This window comes from Xenopus laevis, chromosome 2L (genome assembly GCF_017654675.1).
Source record: "Xenopus laevis strain J_2021 chromosome 2L, Xenopus_laevis_v10.1, whole genome shotgun sequence".
Lineage (NCBI taxonomy): Eukaryota > Metazoa > Chordata > Amphibia > Anura > Pipidae > Xenopus > Xenopus laevis.
The window spans coordinates 60961041-60974556 of record NC_054373.1 but is presented as its reverse complement, the minus strand read 5'-3'; the positions used below and the strand labels follow the sequence as shown (position 1 = coordinate 60974556).

General features: G+C 39.3%; 1 protein-coding gene across 2 annotated transcripts; it reads right to left on the bottom strand.

Moving 5' to 3' along the window:
* Positions 1–927: 927 nt before the first annotated feature.
* MGC130623 (uncharacterized protein) lies at positions 928–12613 on the bottom strand. Of its 2 annotated transcripts, NM_001096208.1 has the most exon segments (3): positions 928–1117; positions 4744–5387; positions 11929–12108. In NM_001096208.1, coding segments are annotated over 3 exon segments (831 nt in total). In that variant the 5' UTR covers positions 12091–12108; the 3' UTR covers positions 928–1092.
* Between the last annotated feature and the right edge of the window lie 903 nt (positions 12614–13516).

The window sequence follows — 13516 nt, the reverse complement described above, 5'->3', positions numbered from 1 at the left end:
CTCTTCAAAAATTCCATAAAAACAGCTAAGCTTGGCATAGCCTTGTAGTTTGCCGTAGAAAGGCGTATTTACCCATTTTGGATGCGCTTTCAGAAAATATACATTTTTCTGGGGTTGAATTATTAATTCACCACTTTTAGCCCCCATAAATCAGGCAGTATTTATTTTGGTAGTAGAAACATATGCTATGTAGTGTGTATGCACTAACTTCATTTTTGGGTCTCTAAGCACCAGACACTTTGGCAATTCTATGCATAATGGGCATCAAACTATTCAGTGGACCTCTGGCATTCAGACTTAGGATGTTTTTTTTTTTCTTGGTACCTTATACTTTGCGAGAGATATGAACTTGCAAATTTTGAGTTGATTTCAGAATTTTCATACATTTTTATAAAAATGGCTACAATCAGCATTGATTTGATAGTTGGTAATCAGGAGTAGAAAGACACAGTTACCCATTTATATTCAACAGAATGTGTACTTTTTAAAAATATGGTTTCCAGGGGTAAACCTACTGTTCGAGGAGATTTTTGCCTTTGGAATCTAAAGCATGCTGCTGTACTGCTTTGAAAATTTGGTAATATATTGCTGGGAGGTTTTAATCAACAGCACTCAAAAAATCTCCATAAAACTATACATATCTGGTATTGCCGTGTTTTAGAGTCATATGTACAATAGCATTTTTTCCCCCTTAGGTATTTACAACTAAATCTTGCTTCAGAAGTGGAAATATACAAAAACTCCGTAGAATAGAAATAGGGTATCCTAAAAAAGAATGTATAAAAAAACCCACCAAAAAATTCTGGCATTTTTCGCAGCTATCAGCATGTAACTATGTGATTTTTACAACAAGCTTATCACAGGAAACCGTATTTAGCTTTTTTTTACGCCACATGAAACATTCTGGCAATGTAAATACGATAAGTGTCCGCAGGGTAATAAGATTTTATTAAGCTCCCACATCTTAGTTTAATGGATTCTTTTCTTCAGATCAGATCCACCCAGCCCTTCACTTGGAGAAAAAGTTGCCTGTAACTGCTGACATCAGTCCGATAGAAACTAGTCCTGTCTTGACGTGGTTAAGAGAGTGTTTCAAAGTTCAGCAATGATACATTTGCTTAAAAGAGACAAGAATGAGAAAATAGATTTTATTTTTGTTGTATTTCTCTTAAAATGAACATAGAAAGTGTTACATATTGTTCCAGTAGCAATGGGAACCTGGAAAGTGACAGCTTTCAAACAGGTTAAGGCTACATAAACACAGAGCATGTATAAGAGTTTGCAGTTTTAAGAGAAAACTCTCAGCACATATAAATGCAATTGCAGCCATAATATGCGCGTCAAGTTTTTTTTTGCCTTTCACAGCTCCCAATATGAGAATATGCATTCAAAAATAGTAAATTGTGCATGCTGCATTAAAAAACACAACATATTGTAAAATGCTTAAATAATTCATATTGCTCAACTTTTTTGCCTTGCACAATTTTTTTTTATACAAGGCAATAAAAATTTAAAAAAAAACAAAAAACTTTAAAATGAATGAATCTTGTGCCCGCCTGTATGAGATGAGTGGTGCAGGCTATAAATTGCTTGGCACCTATTCACCATACTAATGTGGGGTGGGAAACATAAAAATGGAAACCCAGCATATTATGAGTAACAATGAAGGTACATAAAAGTTTGAGTGTGCTGGTCTAAGCAGAAGTTAGAAATGAAAGAACAGGAGAGAGATTGGTTTGGCAGTGAGGCAGTTAAGCATTTGCAAGGCTTCAGAGAATGGCTGAGCAGGCATCTTGTAGAATGAAGTCACCAGTTGTCAGACACTCCCAGGCCTAGAGAAAGCTGCCTAATTTGGTCAGAAGGAGGGGAAATGAAATTGTTGCTGCAGCAAACTGGTCAAAAAATTTCCTTTACCCACCCTAGTTTTTTTTTCTCCCCAAGCGTTTGAAACAAGCTCAAAGCTTCTCCAACAATCATGCAAACAAGTACTTGCAACATAAACATCAATACAACAGTGCTTTTCAGCAGCAGGGGCTGTAAGAAGTGGAGTTCTGACAGTGTTACATCACAGCAGGACCAAGAGTCAATCTTTCATACACTAGGCATAGGCCAAAAATGTAACCAAATATTAGAGGATGTAAATAAGCTACAATGTTTCCAGTTAGCTGCACATTTTAACAAGGGCAGTAACTAAGGTCATTACACCCCCACCATGCTAAGCACTGCCAAGCTTAATTATTGAATAATTTGGAAAGGTCTTCACAAGTCAGTGATTCACTGGCAATCAAGGAGTTAAAGACCGTGCATTAGTTCCAAAGAATTCTAGTATTTTACAGCTCTTCCTTCTGCATACAAAGTTTAGCCAACTTAAATTACATTAATCCAGAGGCATACGGTATCCATAAAATATAGAAACATTTCGAAAAGTGGAAGGTTAATCCATAATCCTAATAAATCAAACATTTTATGGTTTAAGCTGGTCATAGACGCAAAGATCAGATTCATACGATTTTCTGACCGTGTGTGGAGAGTCCCGTCATTTTTCATCCGGCGGAGATCAGTCGTTTGGTCAATCGGCCAGGTTAAAGGATTTGTCGGCTGCCGATATCTCTGCATGTATTGTCGATCGTATGATTTTCAATGGGAGACTGTCACTAGCTTTTGTCGGACATAACTTTTGTACGATTGCCGTCAGGGGCAGAACTTCGGCCAATCTGTTCTTTTCTACTTTATTTGATCTGAATGGTTAGTGGCAGGTTGGGAGATGCGAAGTCCGATCGTTTGATGATTCGAACGATCGGATCTTTGCATCTATGGCCAGCTTAGAAAGAAAGAAAACTCCAGCCATGCAGCAAACATTTGAGGAGAAGAAAAAAAATAAAAAATAAAAATAAACCATGGGCTGAAACTGCATCTTTTATCAGCTGGTAATTCCAGATTTATCTTCCAAGATTGTAATGATAATAAATGTTTAAACAGAAATGTATATACACACATATGTCTGCATACAGAGTAGGTGCACAGCTTTTTTTTTTATTTCACTTTTTCTTTGTGGGTAAATTATACTTTGAGTTTTGAATGGTTACATACCACAGGCTACAGAGAGAGGACATTTATTGTATAGCTTTTACTTCCACAGATCTGACTGTTTCATGGGAAACAAGCAGCAGGTTATCCATGTAGGAAAGACGGATTTTTAGGCATTCATAATAGTTTGCCAGTATGTATTTAGTCATAATACAACCAAAACTCACTTTAAAATGAAAGCAGCTTAAATGAGCAATTGAGGCTTCCTAAAATTTGTTTTCTATGGCTATGGTTTAAGTGTAGTCCGTGGGGTGGGGGGGGGGGGACTACCAAAGGCATGAACTAGCGACACAAAATATTATTTAACAATGAAAATGAACTGCCAGTTAAAAAAGGTACACCGACCTGGTAAATAGAACCCATAGCACCATGTGTAACAGCTCACTTTTTGGGATCAAAGAATTATGCTACCCACTACCTGCAATGCAGAGCAACATTTTGTTGTATAAAGATTTACAGAGAACAAATGTACCCCTCAGCCCTTCAATTGCCAGGGCAACTACAAGGTATACATTAAACTGCAGCAGATTATATTTGTTCTGTGGCACCAGATGTAACAAATAGGATCCAATCTTAGCATGTATCAGACAGAAAAATACTAAAACCAGAGTAAGAGTTAAAGGAGACGTTCACCTTTAAAATAATATTTAGTGTATAATGGATGGACCTATCCTAAGCAACATTTTCATTATTTGTATTTTGTATGGTTTATGAATACGGTTTCTTTTAGTTTTATTTCTAATAGACCATTTGCTATACTCCATCCTGACTTTAATCTGGATGTCAAGGTGAATAAAAATGTAAATTGCAGTAGAATATTGCCGTCTACATCTTAAATGATTTTAAGGTAAACTATTCCTTTAAGGCTCCTCCTTTGTGTTTTGATAATACAGGCACTTAATACACTTTTGGTCCAAAGGAGAGAAAAAAAAAAAAATGTTGAAACCCCAATGTATCTTAAAGTAGATTATGGAGCTCTGAAAGCAGAAGTCTTCCAACAATCCTGTTCTCTACAGTCTTATATGGAAGACAGCCTGTTTTTTTTTTTCAAATGCACCCTACAAGGCTAAAAGTAACAAATTAATTGCATAAGCATCATGTAAGATATCCAATATGCTGGTACCCTTAATACGGTTTATAAAATGTAAAAATGGAAGAGTGATTGGGGGAAAAAAAAATCATCAACAAAATTGATCTTTGCTCATTTAGTTTAGTCAGTCAAGAGGGGGTAGGGTCTGCCACGGAAGTGCTCATTTTAGCAAACAGTCAGGGTCTCAGTTGCAGCAAGGAAGCCATGTCTGGTATGAGTGATTGCAAGGCATGAGTGGCTGGACAGGAGTAAAGTAATAGCTATTGTAGTTGACTTCACCTATGTAGGGGGCTGGCTGGTAGTAGCAAGTAAAGGTGGGCACAGCTTGGGGATGATTCTGTTCTGATAACACATGTGTTGCCAAGGAAGCAATAAGTGCAAGTGTCTGCCTACGTTCATGTCCCATCAGGCACACAGTGCTCTCATTTACTACTTGGTGAAGGGTTATCAGGTAGTCATATCGTTTGTCCTCCATTCCCACAAAATGATCCTGCAAGTAACACTTAAGCTTTCTCTGCTGTTCCCTTATGTCTGGAAAGTCAATGAAATAACGAGAGCACATATACCGCTGCATTGTTTTCATGTCCACTTCTGATTTAGGTCGGAAACCTCTCACTAACAAGTTACAGTATTTAAGAAGACCACCTCCCCGGATTTCTTCTGGGTTGCGTGTGGCAAGGATTTTGTTGCGCAGGTGGTCCATAGCATCCTCAAAGTCTCCATACATGCTCTCACCAGTTACTGTGGGGTGGAAGGTTTGGGACATTGGGTTTTCTGAACACTGGCTGAATAGCAGCATAGAATCTAAGATGATCTGAAAGGAGTCCACACTAAACTCAAACTGGCGTCTCAGAGAATCAACAAACTTCAGTTCCATGTTTTTACCATTGTTGTTTGATAAGGAGATGAGACTCCAACGATCACTTTCTGTACAGACTTTAACCAGCTTCTGAACATAGGCCTCTTTTAAAGTCATAGGTGTTATTTTCTCCTTATTGACACCGGATGGCAGGAAGTCTAAAAGGCAATTCAGCACTGCATGTTTTACTACTTGAAAGGCATCTGGCCCTTTCAAATCCACCATGAATATCAGATCCAAGTCTTTATATCCCAGGCCACCATCATGATGCAACACATAGCTAGCAGCTGAACCATTCAGTCTCACATTATGGACAAGAATCCCCTTCTGCTCCAGACGAGACCTGACCACCTAAAAAACAGGATGACAAAAAAATAAGTTCTATTATACAGAGGCTGCTTCTGTAAACACAATACTGTGCTCTAACAATTAGAATCACCTCTGCTCATGCTAATAGAGCAAATCTTTAAGTATATGCCTAGCTTAAGAGCTTGTATGCAAGCACAAATATCACAAAAAGGGAGAATGAAACCATTGTGTACTAGCAAAATGTATTATTGCTTTAGTACTCCTGGGGGTCAATTTTACTACTACTACTACCACTACCACCTTTGGACAGGCAAGGAGCCATACATTTTGTATAAATGACCAGTCAGCAGGAGCCCTGGATAAGGGGGTCTTTGAAGCTGCACCCATGCATCCCATTACAGACACTCTTCTGTGTCAGATTCTTTAGAGACTCACAAATCTACAGGATTTGGACAGTATAATCCACAGGCATGCATAAATCAGTCAATCTTTGGCCTATATACAGCAGACTAACAAGATTGTCCGTCTATTAACATACCCAGGTAGCCATTCCTACTGCAAATCCCCAATAGCCTGAGAAGTGACAAACCCCATACTGTGTTAGCAGCTACACAAATGTGTTAAACTAAAGAGAACATTTGCTCCAGCTGACAAAGCATTAGTGCAATTAGGACAGGGATCTTATATAAGGAATTAATGAATCCAGGTCAGTTGCTTAGAGCCACCTGAGCAGATAAAGTGGAGGAGATGGTATGTAAGGTGACACGCTGAGCATTACATTGGCATTGAGAGGACTGTAAATTCCTTGCAGACCAACATAGCTATACTTGTATACATTACATTATTGTTCTTTGTAAACAATGCAAGAAGTGTGTTTTACAATACTGTGTCATATCGCAAGAGCCCCCCAAACACACGGCTATTCTAATAATTTGCACCATATTCTAATTTTAGCCATTAAAGCTAGTGATCAATCTTAATACATTTTCCTATGAAGTGCAATCATTTATTGAACAAAAAATTGTAAAATGTCCATTCAATTAAGTCTCCCAAATATGTTGAGAGGCAATCATTCAGAAACACATTATCCAGTAAGTTCCAAAGTATGGGAAGGAGTCTCCCAAAGAGACTATTTCTGAGAAAAGTAAATAATTTTAACCAAATAACTCAACAGTACAGTGTATTTGATCCAAAGATATAATTAATCCTCATTAGTGTTTAAATTTTTTTTTTTTTTTTTTTTTTTTTTTTAGCAGGTATGGAGTACCAAATTAATAAGATCCCTTATCTGGAAAACCCCAGGTCCCGAGCATTCTGGAGAATAGCTCCCATACTAGAGTAAGATTAGATGAATTGTGATCATACATTTAAACAAATGTATATATCTCTATATATTAGATCAGATCAATTTATCATGGTTATTTATTTCCACTTGATAATCACTTTTTATTTTCTCCACAATCTGAACAAAGCACTACACAAGCTTTTCCCCCACACCCATTCATTAATTCATGGGATTTCTATGTATAAATACATTTTACAGCACTGCGCAATATGTTTAGAACAAAAAAAAAAAAAAAAAAAAACACATTTCATTTTTATATTTGCATATGCCAACATAGTAGGCTACTTAAAGGAGAACTAAACCCTAAAGTTAAAAACCCTACCCCCCTGCTGAATTTTCCTCTAAGGGTGTTTTAATTTTAAAAGTAAGCAAGAACAGATTTATGACTCAACATAGCTGGCCAGCTAAAATGTGTTATTGAATACATATTAAAATAAAGCACTTAACTAGCAAACAATTTTAGGAAATTCCTCTGACTACATTATGCAAGAACATTCCTGTCATACTAGTTTGCAGAATCATCAAGGCCTGAACTACACAAGAGACTTAAGACTACTCAGTCCAACAAAATATCACGCAACAATTGTGGCATGTAACAATATCAGATTTTCCATGCAGTCATGTAAAATCTTATAAACACCAACACTTTTGCTTAAAAAAATAAATAAATAAAAAACAGTATGACCAGTATGCATTAGATCCCTGAATCTAATCTGCACTGAGGGGTAAGTAAAAAGCTAGGAGCATTTCCCCCAGGGGGCAGCTAGGCTGGGGGCGTTTTTTTAGTTAAGGGTTAATTCTCCTTTAAGAGAGTTATCCGGCAAGTGTGCATTTACCACTTCCCCAGCTGGAAGAGTTTCGGGCCTTTGCATTACAACTTTCTTTATTCAGGTGCAAATTACTGGGAGCAGGAACCCTTAGGACAGGGGTGTCCCAAACTTTTGGCTTCCCTGGGTCACATTGGAAGAAAAAAAAGTTCTGGTGCCACACTCTAAATACACACAAACTTTTATTTTTATTTATTTTATTGTAAAAGTAAAAGAAGAGTGTATCATAAACCTATGATCGGTTTGTTCACTGATTTTCCTGCTCTAGGAAGCCACACCGCACACCCCATGTAAAATTGAAAGCACACAATTAGCGACCGCGTACATACGCTCTGTGCGTGACATTGCAACATGATGTTTCCTAGATTAGCGGAAATTCAATCTGGGCTGCATTCATATCCATTCTGGGCCGCAGTTTGGACACCCCTGCCTTAGGATAAGGGCACACGGCAGATTTGGGAAGATATAGTTGGCGACAAAGCGCCTCTTCTTTGGGGCGACCCATCCCGAACTGCCTTCCTGCTATAATGAAAAATCACCAGTTTTCCGAAGTTGCCTCACGAGGAAACTTTGTGCAACGTCGGAAAATGAAGTGCTGCGAGTGTCATTCAGCTGGCAATTTTTCATTATGGCAGGTAGAGGAAGGCAGTTCGCCAAGACAGTCTTCCCCCCGTAGAAGAGGTGATTTGTCGCCAGGGCAACTAATCTCCCCAAATCTGCCCTTACCCTAAAGGGGACCAACACCAGATTACTGCATTAATATAGTCTACTTGCAAGTAGAGAAGATTACCAATAAAGTCATAATTTCACACAGTTTGGCCTTAAAGGATTTGCAAAGTCTTTCACTGGGGGCTGCCAAAGGCACTCCCCAGGGAAATAGATCACTATGTATTTCTTGGGACAGTGCCACTCCTGGAAAATCACCAAGGACTGCTGGCATCACCTTACTTTAAATGGGTGGCTTACCTTTAAATTAACTTTTAGTATTTTATAGAATGGCAAACAAGAACTTTTCGATTGGTCCATTTGTTTTATTTGCTATTTTTTTCTTCTGATTTACATTTTTCAAATGGGGGGGTCACCAACCTCCAAGATTGTAATTGCTTTAATGACTGCACAGTAAAGTAAAATGTCACTGGGTTTACTTTACTGCAAACAGGAATAGGAGGCAGGATTAAATATAATAATGGCATTTAGGAGAGAAAAAAGAACAAAACTATCATCCTGTGTAGGGGGAAAAAAAAAAACCTGCAACAGGAGTACCGGAATGGGGGGGCATTAAAAAAAAAAAAAAAAAAAAAGCGTAGCAATCCATTTCACTGGAGGGTGCCTTAACCGTTTTCAAAACACTAATTTTTAAAGTTGTTTGTAAGTGCTACTGGAGTTATTCATCTAGCAGTACCGTATATACTCTGCACTCCTGGTTTGAACTTCTGAAACAATGTAGCAGAAACCAGTTTATTACCAAATCTTGAGGATTACTCTATCACAGGGTTTAAAGAACAGGAAGTTTAATACTGTTAATGGCAGCTATATTTTACAAACAAATTTAAAGCCATTTAAATTTTTAATGTACATTGGAAAGTTTCTTAAAGTGATGCTGACACTAAAAAACTACTTTAAAATATGAAAGTATATTAAAAGTTACCTATAGGTCATGTTGATTGTTTTTTGCTGAGAGGTTTGTTATTGTAAGTAATTGTTAGTTGAAGTTCCTAAACTTGATTGTATTGCCAACCTGACTGTCCCATCTCAGCCTGTCAGTTGTAGTTTCCAATGCTAACGGACTCCTGCTACACAAATATGGCAGCCTCCTCATACAGGAACATGGGGCATGAGACGGGTAATGTAAAAGCATTGTGCAAATACTTTATACTTTAAGGCAATATTATGATAGATGTAAAAAAAGAGTTTAACTTCTGGTGTCAGTATCTCTTTAAAGGGGAACTCCACACAACTTAAAGCGGTGGTAGCAATGGCAGAAATCGAAAAAAAGGCTATATGGCACAGGATAAATAGTGGATAACTGATAACACCATTATGTTCTACAGAGCTTATCTGCTATCAGTTATCCACTTTATCCTGTGCCATATAGCCTTTTTTCAATTTCCGCCATTGCTACACAGCAACTTGTTTATATGAACTATAGTAGAGTTTCTGAAGCAAACACTAGTTTTTACTAGTGCAGGGCAACACCAAGATATTTTATTTACCTTAAACTTACATTTTTTGGTGTTACTGTTACTTTAAAGGGGACTGGTCATCCAGACAAAAGTAATACACAAAATAACATCTGCCAAACTTTATGCCAATATGTATAGTTAAAGAAGACTTTATTCTAGCCAATTAACAACGTAGAATAATATTTGCAGTTATTTCATAGGGTGATAGTCCCCTGCTATGCCCTAATTTAAAATAAATACAAGTTTAGACTTACAAAGTTTTAGAAGTGTACCTCTCATCTACAGCAATGCCAAGGATTTTAAAGTAATTTCCAGTTACACGGTTATGAGCCAAAGCACTAATTGGGGCATAGTATGCCACAGCTACCATATATAATTAATTAATCCAGTAGGACAGTGTTTTAAAAATACATCAATATGTAACCAAGTGAGAACAGAGTTAGGTCCAAGATCACGCAATTATTTCCGGCACCCAATCTTTCCAAATCAAGTTAATAAAGGACACAAGCATTTGGACCAGATTTTCTACATGAACAGTCTTGTCTGTGCCAACATACAAAAAGCAGTACTGCTGGCCTTTACACCACAGTAAACCCAACATTTTATTAGTACTTTCTAAAAGGAAAATATAACCCCCCACACACATTTTATACCCCATTTATAAAGCCACCTACACAAGAAAATGGATGGGTCATCTTTTTAAAAGTATTTAAATGTAGACTTTATTAAAAGGTGTGTAGGTTTCATTGAAGAGCAATGCATTAAAAACCAGAGTCATGACTTTCATGATCTGCTTGCTAAGGAGACACTTCATGAATCTGATTTGTACCCATGTCATTTCCGACTTGTGCACTTGCCAATATGTTCCTTCCAAGCTAAAAGGACAGCAAGCTTTCTATACTACAGTGCAGGATAGGCCCGCAAATAGGTTACCTAGATATGGAGAACTGGCACAGCGCCAGATAAAATATCCCTCTCAGCACATTTTTATCCGCCTTCTCTAGCTCTTCTCAAATATAAACGCAATAGCAGCACATACACTAATACAGGGGGGGTTGAGATAAAATAGGTTCAGTCACATTACACTGAATTTCTTCTTGAAAAGCCATCTCAAACTTAGAAACGCACACTTTTTCTTCCTAGAATTGAAGGTTATGTGGAAAATACTATATGGCAGCCGACTTTCACAAACATGCATTTCACAGTTTAGTTAAAGGAGACATAGGATAAATGAAAAAAACCCTAATTTTGTAGGCAATTATAAGTAATATATGGTGTTGCTTTTACATGGTGCTAAAATTATTATCTTTAAAAATAGCCCCTTTATTAGAATTCCCTATAGATTTTCTCTGGTCCCGTCTGTGTTTCAAATGAGGGGTGGGCTTGTCCTAATGGTCCCTGCCAGAAGCACAGTAGGAGGGGGACAGCCAATCGCAGCCCTGCAGTCACACAAGCACAGACAGGCTTCAGTTCCCTGTTAGGTCCTGCTAGCTGCTGATTGGTTCCTATCCTACGGTAGAGTGAGCTGAGAGCAGCTGGATCCCCTGCACAGCCTTGGAATTCAGGGAGCAGAACGTAGTTATTCGGGTTTTTACAGAAATATTAAATAAATCAAGCCTTAAACACTACTTTGTTTTAAGCGCAATTCTTCTATATCTAAAAGAGTATAATGCACTGGTACATTTTTATAATTCTACACAATAGGTCTCAAAAAAATAAAACAAAAATTTTGCAGCATGCAGTGTTATGGTTATTTTGAAACGATCTTAAATATATCTGGGCACAAAATTGCACTTTTATGATTGGGGATCCAAGTCAGCTTCTACCGATAATAAGTGTGTGTTAGATTAAGACAGGCAAAGCAGGAAAAGATGCGACCTTTAAACCACGTGCAGGCTGCATGGCTCACACAGGGGCTGCACCGATCCCTCCCTCATTCACCTTCGCTCCAGCTGCTTCCCCTCATCCGCGCACGAACACTGCATCCCTGACACACGTCACGTGGGAAGGGTGGGTAGCATACCAAGGGAAAAAGGTTTTATTCCCATAGCACCGGTTAATACAATAGTTAATGCTGCTGAACTCTACGTCCCCACAGGAAGCTGCAAAGTTACGCAATACCCAGACCTGCAACTGTTCAAGAACTACAATTCCCAGCACTCCCTATGAGCGTTCTGGCTCTGGGTGAACGGCAGACATAGTAAAAGCGTTAGTCAGCAAATGCTCACCTGCACCAAGTCCCGGGGGCGACAGGATAGGGTGGGGAAGTTGCCCCTGCCATGGATTGGCACGCTCTCATCCAGTATGGCATCCAAGCGGCGCACCTGTGGCCACGAAAGAGCGCTGAAACGCGGAGACACAGGAGCTGCTTCCGAAAGGGCGGAGGACATGACTGACCTCCCTAAAGCAGTGAAGGAAAACGAGCTCGATGTCACCACGCCCACGAGGATCGCCTACTGCAGCTTCTCGTGCACTGAAGGCGTCTCCTAGCAACCAGTCTCGCTGAGCAGGGAAGTCGTGCTGCGCGGCTTGTCTTTCCGCTACTAACGTAGAATCTGCGGCGAAGCAATCTGTTTCACAGCAACAGGTTCCGCGAAGAAAACAGTTACTTTTGGCTCGTAGATGGCAAGAAGATGGAAAACTTATTTCAATTCTTCGGAGTTCTCGGTGACAAACAAGCTAGTAAAATGTCTATTAAAAACAGCAGTCTTGTTAAGATGCTAAAAAAAAAAAAAAGTGGATTCCGAGGGTTAAAAAAATGTCATAAATAAAAAGTAAAACGCCTGGGTGCCCTTCAGCAGCTGTCACGGCTTAAGACTGAGTGTGTGTGGGGCGTGTTCCGGCGGATGGCAATCACGCAACCGAATTCCGTTTCTGACAGCAGCAACGCACACACTGAGCGACACCGCCTTACGCCTCTCCACTTATATACCACGTCCAAATCTATGCTGATTGGTCAATCAGCATATACATCATCCTACGCCTCCTAGATACGGAACCCGATTGGTTTTACCAGCGTCTTTCCGCATATAGTCCTCCCACTGCAAATTCGTCACAGTGGACAGTAACGCGCTACTATTGGGCAGCTGCCAGTGAGAGCTCAACACTATTGGTGGAGACAAAACTCCTTATATGTAAGAGGAATCCCGGCATTTATTGGTCGAGGAGAATGCCAATTTATTTAAAGGTACGAACTGTCAGAGTAAGAACTGGACGCCTTGTTGGGATAACCCCCTACAGCGTTGGCCTTCTACCAGCATGCGGCCTACGTCTCGTGTCTGCGACCCCAGCGAGCATGAGGGGGGCGTCTAATCAGCAAGCTCTTGTAAAATGACTTGTAAGTTGTATGAGAGCGGGATTGTGTATGTCTGTGATGGGTATAATGTGCTGAATTGCTTGTCGCGAAAGTTTGTCAATGCGAGAGAACAATTACACTTTAGCTTCTCCACTCCGGCTGTCAAATGATTATGGTGGAAATTAGCACAATAGCCTCATTCTTCATTAGTACATGAGGGCAAGAGCCGCGTGTTAATGTTCATCCAGCTGATGGAAAGGGGGAAATGCCTCGTGAGACAAAAGAATAGAAAGAGTCGGTAGGAGTTCCCGGGATATAAACGTTCTTGCATAAGATTCCTGCTTTATATAATAACAGCAATAAACTAAATACATGGCTGCAACCAGTACACTTGCTATTAAAGCACGGACATCTTCATTGGGTGTGGGGAACGCCTGTCGGCAGTATAAATATGCAGATTTATTGCTAATGGCAAAGAGCCGTACTGGACTCAGAGGCAAAATAGGCCCTGGCATTTCAGC

Coding starts and splice junctions, on each gene's coding strand:
- MGC130623 (XM_018245326.2), bottom strand. CDS start 12,090: ATGTCCTCCGCCCTTTCGGAAGCAGCTCCTGTGTCTCCGCGTTTCAGC. Junction 5,388..11,928: donor GCCCCCGGGACTTGGTGCAG/GTGAGCATTTGC, acceptor CCTGTTTTTTAG/GTGGTCAGGTCTCGTCTGGA.